Source organism: Molossus molossus, unplaced genomic scaffold (genome assembly GCF_014108415.1).
Source record: "Molossus molossus isolate mMolMol1 unplaced genomic scaffold, mMolMol1.p scaffold_m16_p_3, whole genome shotgun sequence".
Classification (NCBI taxonomy): domain Eukaryota; kingdom Metazoa; phylum Chordata; class Mammalia; order Chiroptera; family Molossidae; genus Molossus; species Molossus molossus.
In genome coordinates this window covers 55413359-55440062 of record NW_023425366.1, presented here as the reverse complement: position 1 = coordinate 55440062, position 26704 = coordinate 55413359, and the positions used below count along the sequence as shown (strand labels likewise).

At 40.4% G+C, this 26704-nt stretch overlaps 1 protein-coding gene across 1 annotated transcript in view; it reads left to right on the top strand.

The window, feature by feature from the left end:
- ACOT12 (acyl-CoA thioesterase 12) overlaps positions 1–26704 on the top strand; it is a 49997-nt gene that overhangs the window by 19535 nt on the left and 3758 nt on the right. Inside the window, exons 5-11 of the mRNA XM_036280205.1 lie at positions 1516–1651; positions 14244–14400; positions 15927–16046; positions 16933–17083; positions 17923–17978; positions 18713–18776; positions 19407–19490. Coding sequence (XP_036136098.1) covers positions 1516–1651; positions 14244–14400; positions 15927–16046; positions 16933–17083; positions 17923–17978; positions 18713–18776; positions 19407–19490 — 768 coding nt within the window. The remainder of the gene's footprint in view (positions 1–1515; positions 1652–14243; positions 14401–15926; positions 16047–16932; positions 17084–17922; positions 17979–18712; positions 18777–19406; positions 19491–26704) is intronic.

Here is a 26704-nt window from a genome sequence, read left to right as displayed (position 1 = left end):
AAAAGTCAGTGGTTTGGTTTGAAGAGATAGGCCTACCCAGATCTCTGTCCAAAGTTAGTTTATTCTAGGACAGGAAGAGCAATGATTAACTAGGCTTAGTTCAACAATTGCACAGGCCAGATTATTGAAGGACTCACAAGACCCCGTAGAACATGTTTGTGCAAAGCCTACTCAGGCTGAAAGGAGGCAGCTCAGCAGGAGAAAGAACTTGAAGGATATTTGGTCGTGTCCAAAATGTCCACAGAGAGGGACATTTGGCCCATGCCAGAAGGTCCTTGATATTTGGTCCTTCCCGTGTGCCATGACCAGCTAGGCTACAGATACCAGGGTTATTATTGGCAATACAGCCACTACATAATTACTGGACCAATAAAACATGATAGTATTTTAGATTTATTAACCCTGTAAATGAAAAGTCTAAATAAACATTATAAGCTCTTTGAACCCAGGGACATTTTCTAAGTGTGGATGTTTTGGACAGGCCCAAATATCATGGACCTTTTGGCATGGACCAGATATCTCCGTGGATGTTTTGGATAGGACCAAATGTCTACTAATGGAGAAAGAAATCACAAGCAAACATCAGAGAGGTTCAGGACTGCCAGGCATTGCTCACAGGGTTCTCTTCAGTCATACAAATGTACTTTTCTACATTAGTTTGACAGATGGCCTTTTACACCCCTCTGCTCACACAACTAAAACAAGGCTGTGGAAGCAGTTAAACCAATGCAAGCTATCAGTCTACACATTCCTAAGCAAAATAGACAAGGCGGTCCAGGGGAGTTTTAGACTTGGAGCATATGTTAAAAATCACTAGCTATTTTATCCTTATCTTGGCCAAGGGTGAGCACCAGCCTTTGGTGTCCTGAGAATAAGCGTGGAGCTGCCCAGTCCAGCTGCAAGGTGCCTCTTCCTGACACACACAGGTCAGCAGGCAGGCATTTCTGAAAGAGCTTCAGCCCTTGGTTCTAGTGCGTCATATTTCCAGGTTTCTGGAGGCTGTTTAAAGCTTGATTCTGACATACTGGTTCTTTCAGTTTGCTCATTAGATAATGTTCTCATCATGTGATGAAATTTCCAAATTGGGAATATACATGATAGCTTTCTCTAGAACACCTATATCCCCATCTTTTGTTTTCTAAATTTTGCAACAGGTAGAAAATATTTCTTGATAAGAATTCAGTGGCATCAAAATCTATCTCCTCCTTTATTAATTTGAAGAATTTCTTATTTTGTAGTTCTGTTGAGAATTTTAAAAATCAGGAAATTAATATTTGAAAAACTGTATAAAGCACATATCTTGTACAGAGAAATAATTGTCTATATTGACTTTTTAGTTAAAAATATTTCAAGGAAAACTTTTAGTCAAAATTAAATGTGTGTGAAAATACCCATAAATACTTTATTTACTTTGACTTAGAAAACAATGTAACATATAATTTGTTTTTGCAGAAGTCATGTTGTGCTTTTATAGTTTAACAAGGCAATGAAAGGTAAATGTTTTTCTTTCTCTAGATTCATTTAAAACCAGTCACACCTCTAACTGAACAAGACCATGTGGAACATAAGCTGGCTTCTGAGAGAAGGAAAGTTCGATTACAACATGAAGATACCTTTAAAAACCTGATGGAGGAAAGCAGCAAGTTTGAAGGTCAGTAAATCTACTTATAGGAACTTTAATTTTATGACTGTGACAAGGGAAGGGGTCCTTCCTTATTCTCACCTTATGATTACAATTTAGTCATAGTGACCCTAAAGAGCATTTCCAACAACGCTAGTGGCCAGAGAAGGACAGGTCTGGCCATTCAGAATGGACCTGCTGGCATCTTCACTGGCTTTAAGTCAGAGGATCTCCAGGGGAGGAGATTGAAAGAAGGGCACTGGGGACCAGGCGGTTCTCATCAGTACGTGTGTGTTTGGTAACGATAGATAAAGAGAGACATGACAAGGCCAGGGATTGATCAGGTACTTCACAGTTACTAAGCGGTTTCTCACCTGTAGTTTCATATGAGCTGTTTATAATCTCAACAGAGGAGAAAACTGAAACTCTGAGTAGTGAAGAACCTTGCTCAAGGTTACTGGGGATATGAATGGAAGAGATAAGATTCTACTCCTATTTCTCCACTCTTCTACAGTAACACTATGATGAGCCAACGTTTCTCAGCTCTTTGGCAATGATTTCTTGGGCTCTTTGAGGCCTCGTGGGGCCAGAATGGCAGGGAAGGGAGGTCCTTCTTGCCTCTCACCTGCACTTCCTGTCTGACTCCCATCTCCTGCAGCCCCAGGGGAGATGACCTGTGGTGCAGAGCAAAGTGTGTGAGGGGAGGAAATGAGTGAGCCAGCCTGAGCCCCTCTCGCTCACCACTGCCAGGAGGGTGAAGAGGTTCACAGAAGGTCCAGCTCCTTCCCCTTGGCTCCGAAGGTGGACATGGGAAAAGATGAAGGAAAGAAGACGACAAGGAAGGGTCAGGATAAAAACCTGAAAGAAGGAGAAGGAGGGTCAGTAAAGAGTGCATGTAGACCAAGGCCAGAGAGAGAGGAAAGGCAGAGGCAGTTGTGACTGGCACCTGTGGGCTTTATTCTGTCCACGTGACATCATCATGGTCCTGGGACCACCCCACAGACAACCTCTGGGTTGGGAAAAGGTTTTTCAAAAGCTTCTACTCACTGATGACTTTTAAAGACAGTGCCCATTACCAAGTTATTTTTAAGGAAATGAAGACTTCATCATTTAACTATTATGCTAAGAAGAGTGAGTCTCCTTTTGTAAAGATGACCTCAATACTAAAATAAGTTTTAAATGCATCTTGCTAAAGTAATCAAATAGCTGAACCATGAGAACAAGAGCATTGCTAGAGAGAAAATTCAAGGTGGAAGGAAGTGGAGATGAAAATATAGAACTGTGTCATGGAGGCTCCATTAGGCCATGCTAAGAAGCTTGACTCATCTTCTGTCCTTGGTAAGAGCCAATGAAAGGTTATGAGCAGGACTGTAGCATAATTAGGCTTGCACTTGATATGGTCACTCTGAAGAGGTGAGACTAGAGGGATGGAGACCAGGTAAGAGGCGAGGAGTAGCTGCACCAGACAATGATAATAGGTAGAGAAAGGAGGGGAAGAGTTAAAATAATATGTGTACAAGAGGTAACATGAGAAGAATAGTCACTGATGTGGGAAGATGACTGAGGAAGATGAAGAAGAAATCTAGGATAAAGCTCAGGTTTCTTGTTTGAGCAACTGGTTAATTGATGATGCTATCATGCACTGAGATAATGAATATGAGGGATGGCGGGGGCAGTTTTGATGAGGAAAACGATGAGTTCAGTTTAATCTGATGAGCCTGTGGCACAACCAAAAGAATGAGACCAGGGATGGAGAGATCAAGTTTGAGAGACAACAGTTTACAGATGTGACCAGCAGTCACCCTGTGAAGGCTCATAGGGACACGGGGTGGTGGGCCGAGAATGGAACCTGCAGAACTTGGCCATCTAAAAGATGATTAGAGGAGGAGACTTGGAGGGACTGGTTAGAAGGGTAAAGGAGAACTGGGAAGAGTGGAGTCATATGTCAAGGGAGTAGAATGACATGAAGAAATGCGTGATCAGCTCTGTTCCAGAAAGTGAGGAATGAAAACTTTCCACTGAATTGGACATAGGGAAGTCATTCAGGACTTGTTCAAGAGCATGATTAGTGGGAGCATGAGTGCAATTAATAGGGAATGGGAAGGGAGACCTTCTGATGACCCTGTAGTAGTTAAAGGAGCAAAGGGGGTGAGGAAGAGCTTACTATAACTTCTATGTCATAGTCACCTGCCAAATCAAACCCTCTTAACACTAGACTTTGTTTAAACACATTTATTAGGCTGCAGTGGATGATGAAGGAAGCGGAGCCAGCAGCCTCCTAGCCCCTGACAAACTGAATGTAGTCCATAGCAGTAGATGTGGACTGTGAGGGACACAGAGGGCATCACAGCTCTTACAGCAGCTTAGCTATTTCAGAACCTCAACTTTCAGGGGAAACTAAGGCATTGAACTAGATCCCAAAGTGTCATTCAAACCAGTGAGAAATATCCCACAATACCACTGGCATTTGACAGACACTCAATTTTCTCATGGTGTTTTCCTGCACAACAGCCATCAGAGGTGGGGCCTGCTCCTCTCTGGTCCCTGACCCAGCTCCACCAGAAGCAGGGGCCTTTCTGTCGGCTCATTCATCCCTAAGTTACCTACAGCCAACATAGCTACTTCCTCCCATGGGTTACTAACTCCTAAGGCTGGTTCTCTAGATGTTGGCCTACTCACTGACTCATCTACTTCCTCTTGCAGCCAGTGGCTCCTGGCCAGAAAGAAGTTGCTCTTTTAATTTTCTTATCTCTGTACTTGTTGCCCATACTCAGACCACTAACTTTGCTCTGTTTTTTCCTTCTCACTGATGCAAAGTTAAAAATAAACAAAAAGAACTGTAAAATGGGAATATTAAAGGTACTTATTTGATAGGTGTGTGTGAGGATTGAATGAGTTAATACAGAGAGATTCTTGAGAACAGTGTCAGGCATGTGGGAAATACTATTATTACTACTCTTGTTATTTGATAGGTCCCCATTCATGGGTAGGATTGGAGCAACAGTTGAAGACTGTGCTTTCAAAGAACTTGGCTATAAAAGGTGGAAGAAAGAGCCTGGAGCTATGCCCTCAACGTCAAAGGGCATTATTTTTCAGGAGAGAAAATAATCAATCAGTCATGGTTGCAGGCTGAGCAAGGTTGAACATAAAAATCATTATTGAGGAAGAGGTTGATTATAAAGGAAAAATATAATTGGTATCAAACCTGTACTTAAATCACCTGAAAATTGTCATTTCTTTGTCTTGGGAGAAATTTGGCTTTTCTCACTAGTGTCGGTCTATTGTGAAGGGTTGGTAGGCCTGGTGACCTAAGCCTCCTTCACTTGGCTGCATTGACTTCTTCTGGTTGTGCAACTTGTACTGATAAACAAAATCAGCAGCAATGTTCTCTACCTGTCTCCACAACACCGGCAGCATTTTGAGTGCTGGAGACATTCTGAATTAATAAATAACAGATACATGCTACAGTCATTCAAATGTAGAGGTAGAATGATTGCAATTGACTTTAGTTTCACTCAGTTTGTTAGGAAGTTGGGCAAATCAGATCTATATGTCTGGTTCAATTCAGACTTATAAACTTTTATGTCTTTTTTTTAAATCATCTAATCTGCCCTAAAATAGATTATTCTACATTCCTTTGCACAAAACAACTTTTACCGAACCTCATTGATTTGATTTTTATTTTAGAAATTTTACTAGTGTTCATGCCACCCAAGGCACCACAGAACTTAAAAGCGATTTTTCTTAGGCGTGTAAGAGCCAGACCCTGGGGCTTGAGGCTGCCACGGAGCATGTGGTTTGTCAACCTGCTGCCTTGTGAATCTGATGGAGTTTGTTCTGGACAGGACATAATGTTCAGAAGAAAAACAGTTAGATCATCTTTGTTATTGAACTATGTTTTTAGAAAAACTGGGGTTCTATATTGGTTGTCATATCAGACATAAAAGATTAGACTCTCTTTCAAGATGTATGATTGAAAGGCGTATCACTAGAACAGGGAAAAGGTGGAATCCAAATCATAAAAAGCAAGGCTGTTTTGGAATGTGCTCATGTACTACTGGTATGTGGAAGCCGGGTATATAGGGAAAGATTAAGTCTTTTTAAAGATTTGGAGAAATTTCATGATAATATTTTAGTAAGAAATCAAATCTCTATGAGCAGTGTCCTGTGTTGATCTTTTCTGGTATGAGAAAGAAAACTAGGGCTAGAATGACCTAAAGTGTGGAATGAATGCAAAATTGTCCAAGTGGAATGATGACACAGTACTTAATGAACATCCAAAGTACAAGTAATAAAATAGACCAGCGATGAGTATGTGTATTTAGCAGCCTGCAGAAAAGATAAGTTCTGTTTACTGTACTTAACCTGTGTCCACCGCCAGAACTGTGAGCCTCTGAATCCGGGAGAGCCCTGTGCCTGCACTGATCGGCAGGTACCAGCAAGTAGACATGTTTCTGCACTGAAGTCACTTTTCAGCATATTTCTACATACATGTCATATGACCTACCCATGTGGTTGCAGAGTCTGTGTGTCCTAGTGTATGCCATGTATGTGTTCATAGGAACTGAGAGGTTTTTTTATAGTTATTTCTTAGAAAAGAAGTAATTGCCTTATATTTGAGTGTGTAAAATGCCTCTCATATTATGAGACCCTCTCTTAACTTATTTTTTATTTTACAATTATTTTTGAATTGTTTAAAAATAGATAGTGTACCTGCACAGGGTAAAAAATTCAAAAGGTATAGGAGAGCACTTAGTTGGAAGGTGAGTCTTCCTACTATCTGTGTCTCCAGATCTTCAGTTCCCTTCCTCAGAACCAACTACTGTTACACACTCACACAACACACACACTCACATAACACAACACAATACACTAGCACATACTGGTAGCATAATATTCAAACAGTTATGCACCTTTCCCTTTTTCATTTAACAATATATTTTAGAGATATTTTAATTTATATTAAATTATTTTGAACAAAAGTTACCATTTAAGTAAGGAAAATTAACCCAAAGTACCTAAATTAATACTAGTTTTGGATATTTATATAGACCATCCTTTAAAAAAAATCAGTCATTTAAAAAGAGAGAGCCCTGGCCAGGTTGCTAAATTGGTTGCAGTGTCGTCCTGTACACCAAAAGGTTGTGGGTTCAATTCCCTGTCAGGGCACATACCTGGGTTGCAGATTCGATCCCTGGTCAGGATGCATCCAGGAGGCAACCAACTGATGTTTCTCTCTCACATCAGTGCTTCTCTCTGTCTCTCCCTTACTCTCTCTCTCTAAAAATCAATAAAATACATTTCCTCCAGTCAGGATTAAAAAAGAGAGAAAAGCTGGAAGAAATTTAAGATTTCATGTGCCTTTTATTTTTTTATTATTTATTTTTTTATTCTCACCCAAGGACATTTTTTCATTTTTTGTTCAGATAGAGTGGGAGGGAGAGAGAGAGAGAAACATCAACATGAAAGGGACACATCGAGTGGTTGCCACCCGCAAGACCCAACCAGGGCCGGGGACAAACTGCAACCGAGGTATGTGCCCTTAGCGGGAACAGAACCCCAGTGTCTCTGGACCTCAGGCTGATGCTCTAACCGCTGAGCCAAACCGGCCAGAGCGATTTCATGTGCCTTTTAAAGATGACTTTAGGAAGCTGCCTAATTCTGATTACAGCAATATGGTGGAGTTGGCGTCAGGAGAAAATGAAAATTTCTGGATAAGATATTTACAAACATCTTTGCAAACACATCTCAGCAGGCAGAAAAATGGGAGAAAACCTTGACACCTACAAATAATGAAAAAACACAAATGCAACAATGTAAGGAGACACAGAGCTGGTGTTTGCTTTGGTAGGACCTTGTAAGTGCTAGAAGACTTGGAGTATGTGTTTCATGGGCCTGAAAGGGCTCGGGAGACCAAGCCAGGGGCTCATGTTAGGTGGAGGGTGGAATCAGGGAACCTTACCTGGAGCTGCAGTCCTCCAAAGGTGATACCCTCAATGAGTCAACAGGAAAAATCCCAACCCTAGGAGAACTCTGCTAGGGATACTTTCCTGCCTCAGATTTCATCTAGGTAGAATGAAAAAAAAACTATTTCCCTTTGAACATTCAATCAGAAGCACATTCTCATGTAGATTTGGTGTCAGAATTCACATTACTTGTTTGGCCGGAAACAGAGCAAGTGTGAAATGGTATTGTGTTGCAGTACCCTCCGATGATCTGCGGCCACAAATGCAAACCCTCTGTGCAGATATGGCTTTAAACCCGGCCCTCAAGAACTCCCACAGGTCAACATCCAAGGAATATGAGCTCCCAGTTGAAAATCAAAAAAATAAAAATAAATAAGTTACCAAAATCCAGAAGAAGCACCAAACAATGAAATGAGGCCCACAAAGACTACAGATATAGAACTTATTATATAAAAAAATACGATGTAAAAATGTTAATATACTTTAAGAAATAAAAGAGTATCAAAAGTATTATGCAGGAATAAGAAAATGACCCAGAATATTTGACAAAGAAACAAAGAGAATGTCTATACAAAAAGAATATATAATACTTATAAGTTAAAACTCAATGAATGAATTAAACAACAGAGAAGACAGTGAACTGGAGTATAGATCTGAAGGAGTTACCAAGAACGCAGACAGATAAGCAAGGGGTGGCAACTGTATGAGAGGTTAGGAGAACAGAGAATGGAGTAAGAAATCTAACAAGCATCTAATCAAAGTTCCCCGAGGAAAGGATAAAAAGAATGGGAAAGAGAAATTTGAAGCAAATGCCACAGACATTTCATGAAGAGGTAACAAGAACATTTAATGTAAAAGTTTAATGTACACATGAAAAGATGTCAGACCTCATTATTAATCAGAGAAATGTAAATTATAACCAACATGAGAAACTATTTCTTGCCCACAAAACTGGAAACATATTGAAGAGTCTACAGTACTGTTTAAGTGAAAATAGGGAGCAGTGGAACTCTAATGAACAGCAGACAGAAGTATAATTCAGTCCAATTATTTGTTACCTAAAAACAATCTGTTGATAGTAAGGACTGTGAATGTGGAACAAATCAATCAAGTTAAATTTACTCATCTCTTCATTCAATAAACATTTTCTGGGCACCTACATTCAGGAATTATCTTAGAATTTAAAAAAAACACAGGTTTTGCTTAAAGGATCTTAGGACGTGGGGGGTGAGATAATAAAAAATCCCACAAATAAATATAAAACTATAACTGTGGAAAAAAAGGAACATTTAGGAGCTTAAAAGAGTGGAGATTAGCTGTGGCGGTCAGGAAAGGCTTTCCCGAGAGAATGAGGACTGAGACGAGCCAAGAGAGAATAGGAAGTGAGTGGAAGAAGGTGGTGGTGGTGGCGGTGGCGGTGGTGGTGGCTAGGGCAGTTGCTACTGAAAGAGGGATCCACGTGCAAATGCCTGGATGTTGAAGGCAACATTTATATATTTATTTTTGTTACAGATGTTTCTCCTTTTCCCCCACTGATTCCCGCCTCCCTGTCCCTCCCCGCCCTGTCGCCAGCTTTGTTGTCCATGTTCATTGTTCATGCACACATGCATATAAGTTCTGTGGTTTATCTCTTCCCCACAACCTCCTCTTCTAGGGATTGTCAGTCTGTGCCCCACTTCCATGTCCCTGGGTCTACCTCATTCCTCAGACTGTTATGTTCATTATATTCCACAAATAAGTGAGACCATGTGATACTTGTCTTTCTCTGTTTGGCTTGTTTCACTTAGGATGATACTTTCCAGGTCCCTCCATGTTGTCTCAAAGGATAAGAGATCTTTCTTTCTTACAGCTGCATAGTACTCCATTGTGTATATGTACCACTGCTTTTTGATCCATTCATCTACTGATGGACATTTGGGCTGTTTTCAGATCTTAGCTATTGTAAATAGTGCTGCTACGAACATGGGGGTACATATATTCTTTCTGATTGGTGTCTCAGGCTTCTTAGGGTATATTCCTAGAAGTGGGATCACTGGGTCAAATGGCAGTTCAATTTTTAAGTTTTTGAGGTAACACCATAGTGTTTTCCATAGTGACTGCACCAGTCTGCATTCCCACCAGCAGTGTACTAGAGTCCGCTTTTCTCCACACCCTCGCCAACACTTGTTGTTTGATGATTTGTTGATGGCGGCCATTCTGACAGGTGTGAGGTGATAGCTCATAGTTGTTTTAATTTGCATCTCTCTGATGATTAGTGATGTTGAGCATGTCTTCATATGTCTCTTAGCCATTTGTATGTCCTGTTTGGAGAGGTGTCTATTCAGCTCCTCTGCCCATTTTTTAATTGGGTTCTTTGTTTTCCTTTTGTTGAGTTGTATGAGTAGTCTATATATATATATATATATATATATATATATATATATATATATATATATATGAAATTAACCCCTTATCTGATATATCATTGGCAATGATGTTCTCCCACAGAGTGGGTTGCCTTCCCATTTTGATGATTGTATCTTTTGCTGTGCAGAAGCTTTTTAGTTTGATGTAGTCCCATGTATTTATTTTCTCCTTTGTTTCTGTTGCCTTAGGTGATGTATCAGTGAAAATTCTGCTGCGTATGATGTCTGAAATTTTGTTGCCTACAGTTTCTTCTAGGATTTTTATGGATTCATGAGTCACATTTAAGTCTTTTTCCATTTTGAGTTTATTCTTGTGTACGGTGTAAGTTGATAGTCTAGTTTGATTCTTTTTTTTTTTTTTTTGCATGTAGCTGTTCAATTTTCCCAACACCATTTATTAAAGAGGCTGTCTTTACTCCACTGTATGCTCTGCCACCTTTGTCAAATATTAATTGAGCATATTGCCTCGGGTCCATTTCTGGGTTCTCTGGTCTGTTCTACTGGTGTATATGCCGGTTCTTGTGCCAGTACCAGGCTGTTTTGATTTCAGTGGCTTTGTAGTATAAACTGAAATCTGGTAATGTGATCCCTCCAACTTTGTTCTTCTTTTTAAAGATTGCTGTGGCTATTCAAGGTCTTTTTTGGTTCCATATGAACTTTTGAAGTATTTGTTCTAGTTCTATGAAGTAAGTCGTTGGTATTTTGATGGGGATTGCATTGAATCTATAGATTGCTTTGGGTAATATGGACATTTTAATGATGTTAATTCTTCCAATCCATGAACAAGGTATGTGCTTCCACTTTTTTATATCTTTCTCTATTTCTTTTTTCAATTACCTATAGCTTTCTGTGAATAGGTTCTTTATATCTTTGGTTAAGTTTATTCCTGGGTATCTTAATTTTTTTGCTGTGATGGTAAATGGGATTGTTTTTTTAGTTTCTCTTTCTGTGAGTTCATCATTGGTGTATAAAAATGGCATTAATTTATTAATGTTAATTTTGTATCCTGCTACTTTGCCAAATTCATTTATTAAGACTAGTAAATTTTTGATGGAGTCTTTGGGGTTTTCTATGTATAGTATCATGTCATCGGCAAATAATGACAATTTCACTTCCTCCTTTCCAATTTGGATCCCTTTTATTTTTTCTTCCTGTCTGATTCCTGTGGCTAAGACTTCCAGTGCTATGTTAAATAAGAGTGGCGAAGTGGGCATCCTTGTCTTGTTCCTGTTCTTAAGGAAAATGCTTTTAATTTTTGCCCATTTAGTATGATGTTGACTGTAGGTCTTTCATATATGGCCTTTATGATGTCGAGATATGATCCCTCTATTCCCACATTGCTGCGCATTTTTATCAGAAATGGGTTCTGGATTTTGTTGAATGCTTTCTCAGCATCTATTGATATGATCATATAATTTTTATCTTCCATTTTGTTTATGTGGTGTATCACATTTATTGATTTGCAAGTATTGTACCAGGCTTGCATCCCTGGGATGAATCCCACTTGGTCATGGTGAATAATTTTTTTGATGTATTGCCGGATTCAATTTGTTACTATTTAGTTTAGGATTTTGACATCTATGTTTATTAGGGATATTGGTCTGCAGTTTTCTTTGTTTTTAGTGTCTTTTTCTGGTTTTGGAATTAGAATTATGCTGCCCTCATAAAATGAGTTTGGAAGTGTTCCTTCTTCTTGAATTTTTTAAAATAGTTTGAGGAGAATGGTATTAGTTCTTATTTGAATGTTTGGTAAAATTCCCCCCTGAAGCCGTCTGGGCCTGGGCTTTTGTTTGCTGGGCGAGTCTTAATTACATCTTCAATTTCTTTTGTTTTTATTGGTCTTTTCAAGTTTTCTATCTCTTCCCAGTCAGTTTTGGGAGACTATGTGTATCTAGAAATTTGTTCATTTTGCTTAAATTGTCGAATTTGTTGCTGTATAATTGTTTATAATGTCTGTTAACAATCCTTTGTATTTCTGTGGTGTCAGTTATTATTTATTTTCTTTCATTTCTGATTTTGTGTATTTGGGTTCTCTCTCTCTGTTTCTTGGTGAGTCTAAGGGTCCATCAATCTTGTTTATCTTTTCAAAGAACCAGCTCTTTGTTTCATTGATCCTTTGAATTGTTTTTTGGGTTTTCATGTCATTTATTTCTACTCTGATCTTTACTATTTCCATCCTTCTACTTGCTCTGGGGTTTTCTTTCTGTTTGCTTTCTAGTTCTTTAAGTTGTGAGGTTAGATAGTCTATTAGGAATTTTTCTTGCTTCTTGAGGTTGGCCTGTAGTGCTATGAACTTCCCTCTCAGAACTGCTTTTGCTGCATTTCATAGATTTTGTGTTGTGTGTTCATTTTCATTGGTTTCCAGGAAGTTTTTAATTTCTTCCTTGATCTGTATGGTAACCCATTCATTGTTCAATAACATGCTATTTAGCCTCCATGTTTTCAAATGTCTTTGCATGTTCTTGTTGCAATTGATTTCTAGTTGCATGCCATTGTGGTCCAAGAAGATGCTTGATATGATTTCTATCTTCTTGAACTTGTAGAGACTTAGTTTGTGCCCTAACATGTGGTCTATCTTTGAGAATGTCCCATGTGCACTTGAGAAGAATGTGAATTATGCAGTTTTGGAGTGTAATTCTCTGTAGATATCTATAAAATCCATTTGATCTAACACTTCATTTAGAGTCTGGGTTTTCTTGCTAATTTTTTGTCTAGATGATCTATCCAGTGATGTCAGCAGGGTGTTGAAGTCCCCTGCTATGATTGTATTGCTATTGATTTCTCCTTTAAAGTCCTCCAAAAGATTTTTAATATATGTTGGTGCTCCTATAATGGGTGTATATATGTTTACCATGGTTATATCCTTCTGTTGGATAGATCCTTTCAATATTATGTAGTGGCCTTCCTCGTCTCTAGTTATGGCTGAAGGTAACATTTAGCTGCATAAACCGAAAAGAGTCATTGTGGCTGGAAAAAAGAGAGGGAAAAATTGACAGAGAGAATATGATGGAGGAGGAAGAGAAGCCAATGGTAATCAGACCAGCTGGGACTGGAGAGGTAAGCAGAAGACACACTAGGAAGAAAGGGTTTGGGGCAATGGGAAGGATTTTATACTAGGACAGTGTGAAGTTACGGACATTTTTTAAGCAGATGATTGAAATGATCAGTTGAATGAAGTGGGGGAAAGTAAAAGAAAAAAACCATCAGTCAATTATAAATTTTTAAATTCCATTAGGAAGTGGAGTTAAAGTTCTCTGTAACCACACTTCTCTGCTCATTTATATGTGACCGTGCCAAGAATGACCCCATTGCCAGTTCCCCAAAACAGCGAGAAGCATCTGTGCTCACACGCAAGTTCAACTCTGCCTCGAACTATACAACCAGGATGGTGTCCCCTGGTTTGGAAGTCTTCCCCCACCACCTCAACAACAGCAAATGAGACTGAAGCCTAGCTGGCATAATTGAACACATTTACTTCTTTGCAGCCAAAGTAAATGATTTCCCCATTGTTGAGAGTAAAAACCAATTTGTCAGTAAAGGAAGCAGATTTGATTCAAAAGAAGCAGGACACTGAGAAGTACAATGGATGGTGTCTGTTCTGCTCATGACCTGCATTCATTACAAAGCAGTAGCCAGGGGAGGCCACATTCCCGTTCTGAAGTTTCCTGTGGCACAGCAAACTCTTCCAGATTCTCAGTGTCTGTGGCCCTCTGTGGATCGAGTTTCTTTATTTTTAACAACTTTATTGACATTATATTTAAGTGTACAATTTCATAAGCTTTTTGTTCTCTTTAAATTTATTTTTCAGTTGCAGTTGACCTATGATATGTTAGTTTTAAGTATACAACATAGTGATTAGATATTAACATACCTTATGAAGTGATCGCACCAATACAGTTTGATAAGTTTTGAGACACCCATGAAGCCATCACCACAATCAAGGTAATGACATATCCATTAACCCCCTCATTTCTTTCTGCATATTCCTGCCCAACCTTTTAATCAATACTCCAGTGGACTTCTGAGGTAGGTTGGCATATATTCTCTAAAAGGCCCTTTCTGATCTGTTATCCAATTAATTTTAAATATCCACCATTCAGATGAAAGTTTCCTCAGGAGTTGTAAGTCTTTGGGAATAATTTAATTTTTCTAAAACCCTCATGACTTAGGGGTGCTGCTGGGAAGGAAAGGCTGTAGTCTCCAATCCTGTGGTGAACTCCACCATCATTAATGTTTACATCCACCTTTCAGATCTCATTTGTGATGAAGAAGACAGAACAGTTTCCACCAGCGGTACCTCTGTTCAGAGCATTGAACTGGTCCTCCCACCCCATGCAAACCATCATGGAAATACATTTGGTGGCCAGATTATGGCTTGGATGGAGACGGTGGCTACTATTTCTGCAAGGTTCTTGGTTTTGACCTTTGGCATGTGATGTTGGGACCAGTGGGGTGAGAGTAGAAATGGCCTGGGACTCAGCTATTGGGCAAGTCAAGGAGACAAGGAGAGGACAATGTTGTCTTTTATCAAAATGAGAAAATGATAAGTCATTTGCCTGTGTGTCTTCTGATTACGCTGTCCTTTTGTTTGAAGGTGAATGTTTAAGTTCTTGGTTCAAAAGCAAGAATGAAATGACAGTTCTCACACTTTATTCTGAATTATGTTGATCTTGTAACATTGCAACTCCTTGTAGTGATAGTTATGACAAAGAACAGAAATAGAAGATAGATTACACTTACATAGAATCAAGTCACACACGTTTTAAAATGTGATTTACAGTTAGGTCTGACCTTTAAAGGTTTGTTGGAGTCATAATGGCCAAAGGATTAACAGAAAAATAAGAGGAGACAGAGGGAAGAACTTGGAAGAATACTTTTTAATGTGCCTGTTTCAAAACAGGTTATTTTATTCTCAGAACATGTAGGTAACTGAGCAGCTTTAAAGAACACGTGCTCTCTGAAAATGCATTTGAAGAAGATTTGCCCTTCTAACAATTTTTGTAACCACTGAAAACTGTTAAGGTTTTATTTTGCCAAAACTACAAGAATTTTATTATTAATGTGCCTGTAGTTATGACAATAGTTAGAAATCTGTAGTTATCCTTCCTGTAAATTATGCACAAATAAAAGAGAGCTTGTGTTTAAATGAGATTGTCATTCTCAGTGACAATAAAGCATCTGAACCCGTTCCATTGTACAAGCTTACAATATAATTAACTGTGACAGTCTGTTCACTGAGTGTTGGCACAATTCTTTAGAGTAATTGAATGACCACAATGGGAATTTAGAATGTAGAAAATAATGGAAGTCACTTTCTGAGATTAAATATACTTTATAGATATTTCAAAAGTCCACACACAAAAAAATTGTAAAATATGTACCTTGTAGCCTTTTTGGGCTTTGTGTAGCAATCTAGGTAATTTTTTTGTAAAGGAAAAAAATTTATTTTTTTGATATGTGGGTGAATCAGTTACTTGTGAAGCTGAGGAGCTGGTGTGAACGGCGCCAGCTGGCAAATCTCTTCACTGCGCCCCATTCCGCCCTGGGAGTCACCGCTCCTTGTGATTGTAGTCGTGAGCCAGGATGAATATAACCCTCAAATTAGAATGAAAGACATTGGCGTGTTTTTCGGAGGGACTTCCATGGGGAATAAAACAAGAGCAGGACTGTCACCACCAGAGCAGAAGCTCCAGCATCTTGGCAAAGACCCCACAGTTTGGAGACATGGTATTTCCCCAAATGTTTGCAGGTGGTGCACAGAACCACTCTAATCTCAAGCGCTTCAGTCATTTATTTCACTTGAGTTAAGAGACGTTTACTTAGAAAGTACATTGAACACCGGTCTGTTGCGCCTGTTGAGCGACTCAGCATTTCCTGAAAATATCTTGGGGAATGACCCCTTTCTTCCTTCTCTCCTTCCCTTTGTTTCGTCAGCCGCCTCTGTCGAGTGTATCCGCTTCTGAAGTCCGTGGACATGTTTAAGTTCCGAGGACCATCTACAGTCGGAGACCGCCTTGTCTTCAATGCCATTGTCAACAATACATTTCAGACCTGGTAAAGTATGTGCAGTGCTCCTAGGCTGCTAGGAACGGATTCGAACTTGCACATTAATATGTTTTTAAATTTTTATTTCAATATGGAAGTGAATATAGGGACTAGTTTAAAGTAACCAAGTTCCTTCTATTTTGTTTTGGAAACTTCACTCAGTATTCAAAATTCGTTGTCATACAGTTTAACCCTATATTCTGCTTAAGACCTTCTTATACTGAATAAATTGTGATACGTTGGTTTTTATCTCTCACAATAAGGGTGACTGTATGTCTCAGTTGACCCAGGATGGTCCCGGTTTATACCTGTCATAATTATTAACCCTTCTTTTCATTCTCAAAAGAGTCCCAGCGATTGTATGGTCTGCCAGTTCACAATGGACTTGTCATTTATCACCGTGAAGTCCAAACCACTTTCCAGTTATTTTTATTACTCTTGATACACAATGAAAATATTTAATTTGTTATTTGTTCTTTTTAAATGTAAAAAAGAATATCTGTATTTTCTGTCCGCTTTCAGATTTAGATGTTTTTAATTACAGAACTATTGTTTTGAGGCGAGAAAACTTGATTTTGGCACAATTTAAACTCCCCTTCACATTACCAAAATATATTTCTCTATATATATAGAGAGAGAGATTTATATATATAAAGTCATAGCTGGCCTTTTCCCACCTGAAAGTGGGAAAATACAGTGGAAATGCTCCCAGGGAGTTGCACATCAGCTGTATCGACCTGGAGGAATGGATTTTAACAGTTGCATAGATTTGCAGACAACAAGAAAAAACCCAGGACCCTCACTGTCCTCCTTGTCTGGAGGAGGTGGTGGTGGTGGGCAGAGGCGGCCCAGTGGCCCTGGTTCTCTGCCCACTGCCCTGTGTCGCCCTCTGCAGCGTGGAAGTGGGAGTGCGCGTGGAGGCCTTTGACTGCCAGGAGTGGTCTGAGGGTCGGGGCCGGCACATCAACAGTGCTTTTCTCATTTATAATGCTGTCAATGACAAGGAAGAACTGGTCACATTTCCCAAAATCAAACCCATGTCAAAGGTAAGTTATTAGCACAATGGACTTTCTCTTTTCCCCCAAATCACTCTAATCATTCATTTAAATGATGGTACTACTGGACCTTGAATTCCAGGTTCTTGAGTCTCAGTGTCATAGAAAATGAGCACTGAACTCAGTACAAGTCAAGCAGAGAGAGAGTTTTTTGAAAAGAGCTTGTGCACAAGAGAGTTGACCAGAAAAGGGAAGTTGAACTCCTGGAAGAGTTCTTGTGGATATCTGATATGGGGGCCTTGGAGTGGGGGTAGGGCTTGGGACTGAGGATGAAGTCCCACAATCGTCACCTGGCAGCGGTGATCCTGGGGTAGTCACAGGACCAAGGTCAGTGGACCACTCAAAGGGCCTGTAAAATAATGCTTGCTCAAATATTCTAGTTACCATTTGATGGACCAAACAACTATTTTACAGAACATGATGCTAAGAAACTATGTTATCGTGGTACACTTTTCCCTTTAAGGATGTGATCAGGTGAATTTCAGCTATGGGATTTTCCTGAAAGCAAGGAGTCCTAGTCAGGCCTCTGAGATGGACTTTCCAGACGTTACCCCTCTACTGCCTCCGTGGGGGCCCTGAAGACCTCACCTCAACTGGGCCACTGCTGCTATTGGAAGCATGTTTTCTTCCTTTCTGATGTCTGACTCTCCCACCTGCCAGCCAGCTCTCTGTGCTGCTCCGCCTTCACCGGAACCACCTGCTGTGGCCCGTCGCCAGCTCTCACCTGAGGGGTGCTCACCCGCAGAAACTGTCCCGTTTAGCTTCTTCAGCTGACTTGGAGAAACTAACACATTGGAAATTTACTGATTTTACTTTGATTTTTATTAAAGGATGATTTTAGACGGTATCGTGGAGCTATTGCACGCAGGAGAATTCGCCTGGGCAGGTGAGGGACCTTGGTGTAAGGATTTTATGGTGTAAGACCTTACCTGACAAATTACAAAACAAAGCCAGTCTCTGGGTCTCTATTCTCATATACTGTAAGAAGAAAAGGTCTGATGTTTTCTGAATATGAAGGCTACTGTGATGAAAATTGTTCTTCCTGATTGTCCCACCAGTCAAAGCAGCTTTTTATTTTATTTTTATTTATTTATTATTTTTTTAAAGTGAAAGAGACCACAGATTTTCATTTTCATTTATTTTCTTGGTACATGCCCCTAGTGGGAACCGAACCTGGGACTCTCTGGTCCGCAGGCTGACGCTCCAACCACTGAGCCAAACCGGCCAGGGCTATTTTTATTTTTTTTAATGGGGGATATTTTTTGTTGTTGTTAATCCTCACCAGAGGGTATTTTCCATTGATTTTTAGATAGAGTGGAATAAGGGAGGAAGAGAGAGAGAAACATCGATGTGTATACACATCGCCTGGTTGCCTCCCTCAGGACCCCCAACCAGGGCCAATGATCAAACTTGCAACCCAGGTATGTGCCCTCAACCAGGAATCAAACCCATGACCCTTGGGTCCACAGACCAACACTCTGACCACTGAGCCAAACCAGCCAGGGCTCAAAGCAACTTTTTAAAATGCTGATTTCAGTTCAAGAAAGTGTCATAGTTACTACTGTGTGCTAAATGCAGGGAAGAAGACTGTTATTTAACATTTTGATTTTTTTTCTCCAGAAAATATATTATTTCCCACAAAGAAGAGGTTCCACTTTGCGTACACTGGGACATAAGTAACCAGGTGACAGTTTTATGATTAAGAGCTGTTCATGTGAAAATCACATCATTGCAGAAACGAAAGTTCCCATATTTGAGTCAGGTTGTGCCTACACTGGGTAGATGAAAAGGTGAATCGTAGCAACCAGTCATCCCAAGATAAAACAAAACCAAGCTATCAGGAACTGGTTACCAACGAGTTGTTTTGCTGCCTTGTTTGAATTATAAGTACAGTTCCCAAATTACAGACTCGGGACACCCTGCCAGCAAATGCATTTGAGCAGCATGGGATATTGAAGTCTGGTGTCTTGATTTTTGCTAAATGACATGCCCACCGGCTTGCATTTTATAACACAACAACAAAGTATTTGTTGGCTATAAAATGTAAAGGGAAATCCAAGTTTACTTATAAATCATACTGAAGGGCAATCTTATCTTTGCTCAGGATATCAATGAAAATGATATCCCTTTGCTAAGCACCCAGGCCTCGTGTTACCTTGTCTGAATCCTAAATTAAGAGTTTGAGACAGAAGTTGCACAGTTCTAAGCTCAACATTACCACTTTGGCTCTAACAGTACTTATTTTCTAAGCAGAACGATATTTTTCACATATCTGTGCGTTGAAGTCACAGCTTTTAAAATATTTGCATTTGAGGTATCCCTGAGTGACGGCAATGTGGAGGCCTTCGAAAAGCTGGTGGCCAAAAGTGGCTGGGAGATCACGAGTGCTGTGGAGAAGGTAGGAGGCATCCAGGTATATGCAAAAACACCCCATTGTACATCACAAATACACATTGTCAGATGATATTTGTTCAAGGAAATTATACACCTGAAATCTATATAACTTTATTAACCAATGTCACCCCAATAAAGTCAGTAAAAAAGTAAAAGAACAACAACAACTTCTCATGGTGGTGGTGGTGGTTCTGCTTGTATTGCTGCTTTTAAGGAGGTAAAAAATCATTTTGGAAAACGATTTCTAAAAGTCAAGCCTCGTTTTAGTACTGCTCTACTACTCCATGCTGACTGATTTGGAGTCCTCCAAATATACCCTGCATGCTCTCACCTCTCAGCTTAGATGTTATATCCCACCTCTCTCCTCCTCTCCCTCTACCCAAACCCTACCTGGTCTTAAAGACCCAGGAGAAATGCTTCTCCATAAGGGCCCCTCTATCAGCCCTCACTGAAGGAGCTTTTCCTTCTAGGAACTCCGTTAGCAATTGCTTCTTTAAAATTAACTTGTCAATTAATTATGCATGGTCTTGTGACATTTCTTCCACAGCTACGTTGAATTGATAAAAGTCTTAATAGTAATAGAACTTTTTACACATGGTCTTTTGTCCTACCTAGATTATAAACTTTTTAAGAAAGAAGCCTGTCTTTTTTTGTATCTCTTTTAACACCTTTTACAATATATTGTGAGTCATCCATTTAAATAAACATATATCATTTGGAGTTAATTGTATCTAGTTTCAGAGGTATATAAGGAGACCGTTGGAAGTTGATGCCCACACTAACTGGACTGCAAGCTCTCTGAGGGCCATTTTGCTCACCACGATAGTCCCAGAACATAGCAGTGGCTGGCACTCAGGAGATGCTCAGTAATGCCAGCTCTTTGTGCTCACGTTTCAGTGTTTACTGTTTTTCATCATCAGTGAAGCTGTAGCTTCTAAAATAGTTCCTGAGGCAGTCCTGGTTTTCTCGTCATAATTATTAAGAGTGCCTCAGTGTTCCAGTTCAGATAATACATTATATGGTCACTTACTCTAAAAACGAAGCAAACACAAATGCTACTTCATTGATTCTTTTCAACTCTGACTCTCACTTCCTCTGTGTGTTTTGTTCTGGGTTATTGGTTTTTATTATGTCTTTGTTCTCACTTCTGAGTCCTTTCAGGGTCTTCCTTACTCCCTTTGGATCCAGTTAGGTTTCCAACTATGCTTGGCTCAGTGATGCAGAAACACAAGTTTAACATAACAAAGTTATTTCTTTTCTTTATCTTTATAAAAGAGGATAAGGCTCTATTTTCTTTTACAAATATGAAATCTGCTTCTTGCATCATTACTGGCATCTGAGCATTCCTGGGCAGCGCTGGAAAGGAAAACTGATGTGCAGAATAAAGGAAGAGAACATTTAATGAAATCATATAATATACTAAAACTTTAGTTCTTTGGGAGTTTGGGGCCAGAAACAAACCTAAACAAATAAATGGTATATTTGCTAGTATCTAAGGGGAGCCATCAATAATTAATTTTTAATTTTTGTAGAGATACTTATTAGAGGATATTGTATAATTAAAGGAACATTCTTATGTTATCGCTTTTTGACTAGAGGCCCTTCATTTTTTAGATTATATTTATGATAAAAATCTGATATTTTCATTCTGAGTTATGCATTCTTCTCTCCTACTTTTTAAAGCTTTTATATTCTTTTAATTTTAAAATCTCTCTCTCTTTTTCTCTCATCTTTTAGTTGAATAATTCTTACAACTAAATAATTTTTCTGTTCAGAATCATATTTATTTCAGGGTTTAAAATCTATACTTATTTTCAATGTAAATTAGTTAGATGGCAAACATCTTAGATTTCTGGTATTTATAATGAATTGGGCAATACTTATTGTTTTAAACTTTATTTCATTTTCAATGTATAATGGCAGAATTAATAATAGTCATAAGACAGGGAACAAAAGATGTACTCTATCTTAAAGCAGCTTATAGTCTATTTTGGAAACCATACAAACATATGAAATAGCTGAAGAATAATTTGAAGATGGTTTATGAACAAGTGAGAAATCATAGTGTTTAATGGTGAAGGTCAGCTCTTAGGCAATTCAAAGTAAGGGAAGACAGTTACTTAGAACTTCAGAGAGGGGTGATTCTTTTCTCCTGAACACTATGTAAGCAGATTGTTGGAGGGGTGAAGATAGCTTTCTGGGCAGAGAGTAGCTTTAGCCAAATTGTCGTGGTGGAAATTAACATGGGTAGGAGACTGGCCTGACAGGAGTAGCTTTTTACTTAGGGAGTAGCTGAGGGTGTACTAGAAAAGTTATGGTGAAAGTCAGAATGGCAAGGACCACATGAAAACCTTTATACAGGACAAAACCCAGTACAGGAAAGAGAGCAGAGTGAACTATGCTCACTGAAGCTGAGGATGGACTGGTCACAGAACTTGACCTGACCAAGTCTCTTCCCCGTGACCCTTAGGGCAATCCCCAGGCACCTCCAAGGAAAGTTAGCTAACCCCTTCCCAGGCCTCTGTAAAAACCAGTTTTGTCCTCCTCACGATGTAATCTCAATAACATATTTGTCAACAGAGAGTATAAAATGCTAAAATTTTGAGTTATTTCCTCTTGTGCTATTTATATAAGACATCCAAACCCATTCAACAGAATCTTATTAATATGAGAAAATGTCATTAATAAAATTTTAGCAAGCTCCAGCAGATTTTGAGCCTACTTACTTTAAACTTGATTTCATAGAATAAGTTCTTCAGGTACCAAATGGTAAAATATTTGAGTTCATTACAAATAGAATTTAATCTGTATTCTTCTGAGCATGAAAGGGAATTTATTTTCTTGGAGAGTTGCTCTTGGAGAATTTTTTTACTAAGCAAATATTGGTTTTTCTAAATTAGTAGGGTTTAAATAGAGCCAGCATCTACCGCTGCCTCTCCTTGTCTGCCTCTTCTGCATCTATGTCATTGATTCTGACGGTGAAGAGATGAGAAGAATATTCTGCTACCTTCACCTTCTGGGGGAAGGGCCATGCAGTGCTTACACTGGGTAAGTGTAGAGATATCTGTAAGGGCAGCATTAAATGACAACTGCTTAGCCTGACGTTTGCTTTGGCTCTAGGGTAGGAAGCAGCAGCATGTACCTGGAACATGGGGAGCAGCTTTCTAGAAAGTGCTATGATAGTTTCCTAGAACTGCCACAGCAGTACTATAGACTGGGTAGGTTAGCCAACAGAAATGTATTGTCTCAGTTATGGAAGCTAGAAGTCTAACATTAAGGTGTTGGTGGGGTTAATTCCTTCTGAAGGCGCGAGGGAGAATCTGTCCCAGGCCTCTCTCTTAGCTTCTGGTGGTTTGTTGGCAATCTTTGGTGTGCCTTGGCTTGGAGATGTGTCACCCGATCTCTGCCTTCATCTTCATGTGGCATTCTGCCAGTGTGCATGCCTATGGGCATATTTCTCCTTTTTATAAGGACACAAGTCATATGTAATTAGGAGCCCATCCTACTGCAGTATAACCTCATCTTAATTAAATACATCTACAATGACCCTGTTTCCAAATGAGATCACATTCTGAGGTTCTGGGGGTGAGAACTTTAAGATCTGAATTTGAGGAGGACACAATTCAGCCCTTAACAAGTGCTCATCTCAGTATTACATCCCACTCCACCCTGGTCCACCAGGGTAGACCATGGCTGCCCCAAAGCCAGACTCTGATCAAGGCTGTGGAATTCACCTGCCCACCTGCCCTCACCCCTGAGATTGTAGAGCCCTAGCAGCCTGCCTAGACCCACGTGGCCACCAAACTTTGATAAGGTGACTTCTCATTGGATTTACACCAATGAACCTCCTTCTACTCCTGCTGTACAAGGGGCAAAGTTGGGCACGCCCATGCTGGGTAAGTCTCAGCCACCCACTGGAGCCCTATGCATGGTTTCTTTCTGCTTGCTAAGTGCCCCAAGCTGAAATAATGTGCTCCTCTGTGGCCCCTACTGAAAGACGGGCTTGGCACTGAGGTCAACTGGAGAGGTAAAATGTATAAGCACATAGTCACTTCTGCTCTTTCTGCGAAGCTTTCAGTCAGTTTCTCGTTTCTTCATTCTCTTCTTGAAGATATTTATGTTTAAATAAAGGTTTTCTCCTCCACAGCCTGAGTTTTCCATCTGCTTGATTCCTGCAGTGAAGTCTTAACCCTATGTTTGTTTGTCTTCTCACAGCTTGTTACCATGGGAATTAGTATAAGATGGCAAATTTCAACACTAACTTCAAAGCACCCTGAAAGAGATGGAGATTTAAAATGGGCAGGATAGCAATGTGCTCTTAGTGGAAGACATGCCTCTGATTATTGGCAAAAGCAGAGTGGAAGGAGAGTTCAGAGTAACAAGGGATACATTAATGTTTCAGTATGTGTCACATGGCTCCCAAGACAGGCCTCCTCTTATCTAAGGAATAAAGAGCATTAGAAAGAAACCCAGGAATTGGCCTGCCTGCAGGATGAGCCCAGCGGTTCATTAATGAGAGAATGCTTTGTGCTGAAGAAACATGGTGCTTCCGTGGCCCCACTGAGGCTGAGTTGAGTTGGTTCTAGAGGTGGTCAGCTTACTTCCTTGGGTCACCTCAGCCCACTTGAAGGCACGCTTGAGTATTTATTTATTTATTTATTTATTTGAGAGAGAGACAGAGAAACATAGAGTTATTCCACTTATTGATACATTCATTGGTTGCTTTTTTTTTTTTTTAAGAAATCATTTGACATTAAAATTATTTAATTGTATTGTATTTTAAAAACCAGGGCAGAATAACATCCATTTTCTTCATGGTATCACTGTAGACAGACTGAATTTCGGAGTCCTTGGTTGGCTTTGGAAATATCTGAAGAGCTATTAGTCTAGCAAGCCTCTTCCTTTCCCTCCAGGCTCTCCTGCTCTCTTAGGGGGTGCTGGTCACAACTGATGCTAAATAAATAGCATGTGGTTGAGCTTGCCAAACCCTTGAACCTCCTGCCATAGGCAAGAAGGTAAATTGGCTTAGTCTTTATCTGAAGTCACTAAACAAGCTGGTTATCAAACAGAGAATGGAGGAAAGGTTCCATCGTAGATAATTTCTAAAGTTAAGAAAAATAAACTCAGAGTTTTAACTGTTTAGTTCCTTCTGCTGATGAGAGAGATGCTAGCAAGCTGTCTCAGATCTTTGATCCACTGAGACATCAGAGTAAGGCACTCAGTTCCTTTGATTAAAATATGTTAGAAGAGCCGTCTCTGGGTAGAGAAGAGGAGTTTATTACAATGGTGGTACTGTACGAAGAAAATCAAAACAGTGAACTGAAGGCAGTGTCCTTTCCTCTTGACTCCAGTGATCACGCCACTCCCATCATCTTTATGGTCCAAGCAAATTCAACTGGGAAATCAGGGGATAGTAACGGGGGCAGATAAATGAGGAGACCTTCATGTAGATTTGTGGACCACTGCAGATCTTTTTGAGTTCCCAGCATCATTTCCTGTGTAGTGGAGGTAGTTTTTTTTGGGGGGGTGGGGACTTAAGGCTTAAGACTCCATTATCTGGCCAGTTCAGGAAAATGGCATAAACAGCTGATCTTTTTGAGGTATACCATACAGATTTGTTCTTTTCCAGTTGTGCCCTCCATGGTTTAGAGGCATAGATAGCTTCCCCACTGATGCTCAACCACTTCCCAGCAGCAAGCAACCTTTCTTGGAAGATGGGAATCAGTCCATCTTTAGTTGACCCAGTGTTGAGAAGATCCCTCCCAAACTTACTGTCTGAACCAGCTCAGAAATGATTTCAGATTCACTTGCAAGGCCAGAGATGGACATGGTGCACAGTGGCCCCAGGACCCCTTGTTGATGGAAGTGCACAGCTCTCACCTGTGATCTGGCAGACTCGGTGGCGGGAACTTATCCTCATAGCTGTGGTATATACTCCATGGTGACAGGAACAGTGAAAACCCTTTGGTCGTTTACCACTACCTCATCCTTGACTGGGCTATCACTGTACAGCCAAGAAAGTCGGTAGAGGTCCAGTAAGTATCAGGACTTCCCCAGTCTCCATCGGATCAAATCAAGGCAGGCTCATACATGTTCGCAAGGTCTTATAGCTCTGGCATTGTTTTCCCAGTGACAAAAGACTGTGTTTTGAAGCCATTTTTCTTATCAAGTAGGTAGAGTGGATGGAACCATTGAGTGAGTGACAGAGTTCATAGCATATGTTTCTCTTCCCAATGGCTGTTCCCAGATCACCTATCAAATCATGATGGGCCACCCCCCCCCCCCCATCCTTTTCCAGTTCTGAGACACAGGACTTGGCCAGGATGTGAAGTATCCGTGATGCTTTGCTGTCAGGACTACATACTTGGCCCGGCAGCTGGAAGAGTTGGCCCAGTCGGGGTCGAAGAAGCCACAGTCAACATGGTTAAAGCCAGGCGGGTAGTTGTCACTCATGAAGCGCTGGTACTACGGCCACCGCTGACCCTCCCAATGCCACCAGAACCACTGGCTGCCCAGGCCGGCACCGAGAGCACGTGCCAGGACTCAAACACCCTGAGCGTGGCTTTGCAGAGCCAGCAGCGGCCAGAGTGCAGACTTGGCCAGTCCGAGGTGTGGTGGCACTGAGTCCCGAGCACCCACTCAGCCACTCCAAGAACTGAGAACCGGGGGCAGCAGCAACTGGGTCTCCACGGCCCACCACTTCATTTTGAGAGACACATCCCCGCTTTTCCCCACTGGTTGCCTCTCGTGTGCACCCAGACTGGGAATTGAACCTGAAACCTTGGTGTGTCGGGACAGTGCTCTGACTAACTGAGCTACCTGCCGGAGCCACACCTGGCATCTTGGCAAAGTCGTGGAGGCTGTAGCCTTGACCCCAAGGTCTTAGCTGGAGATGCGCCTAGCAGTCTGATCAGTTTTCTGTTGTTCCTGAAGAGAGGCAGGGAAACATCTCAAAGAGATAAACAAAGAAAGGATGTTTTTCATTTTTCATGAGAAAAACTATTGCACAGTTGAGCAACCCACCCTGTAGTCACATTGTTTGGAGGACACAGGAGTACAGCACCCTGGTCGGAGCTCTCGCCATCCAAGTGTTTGAAGCAAAGTGGCCAGCGTTGGCTTGATTGCATCTGGGTGCCAAGATGCCCTCGCTAGTGCCATCAGCCTGTGACTACATGTATATGTCTGTGGTGTCATCAAGTAAAAACATCCATTTTCCTT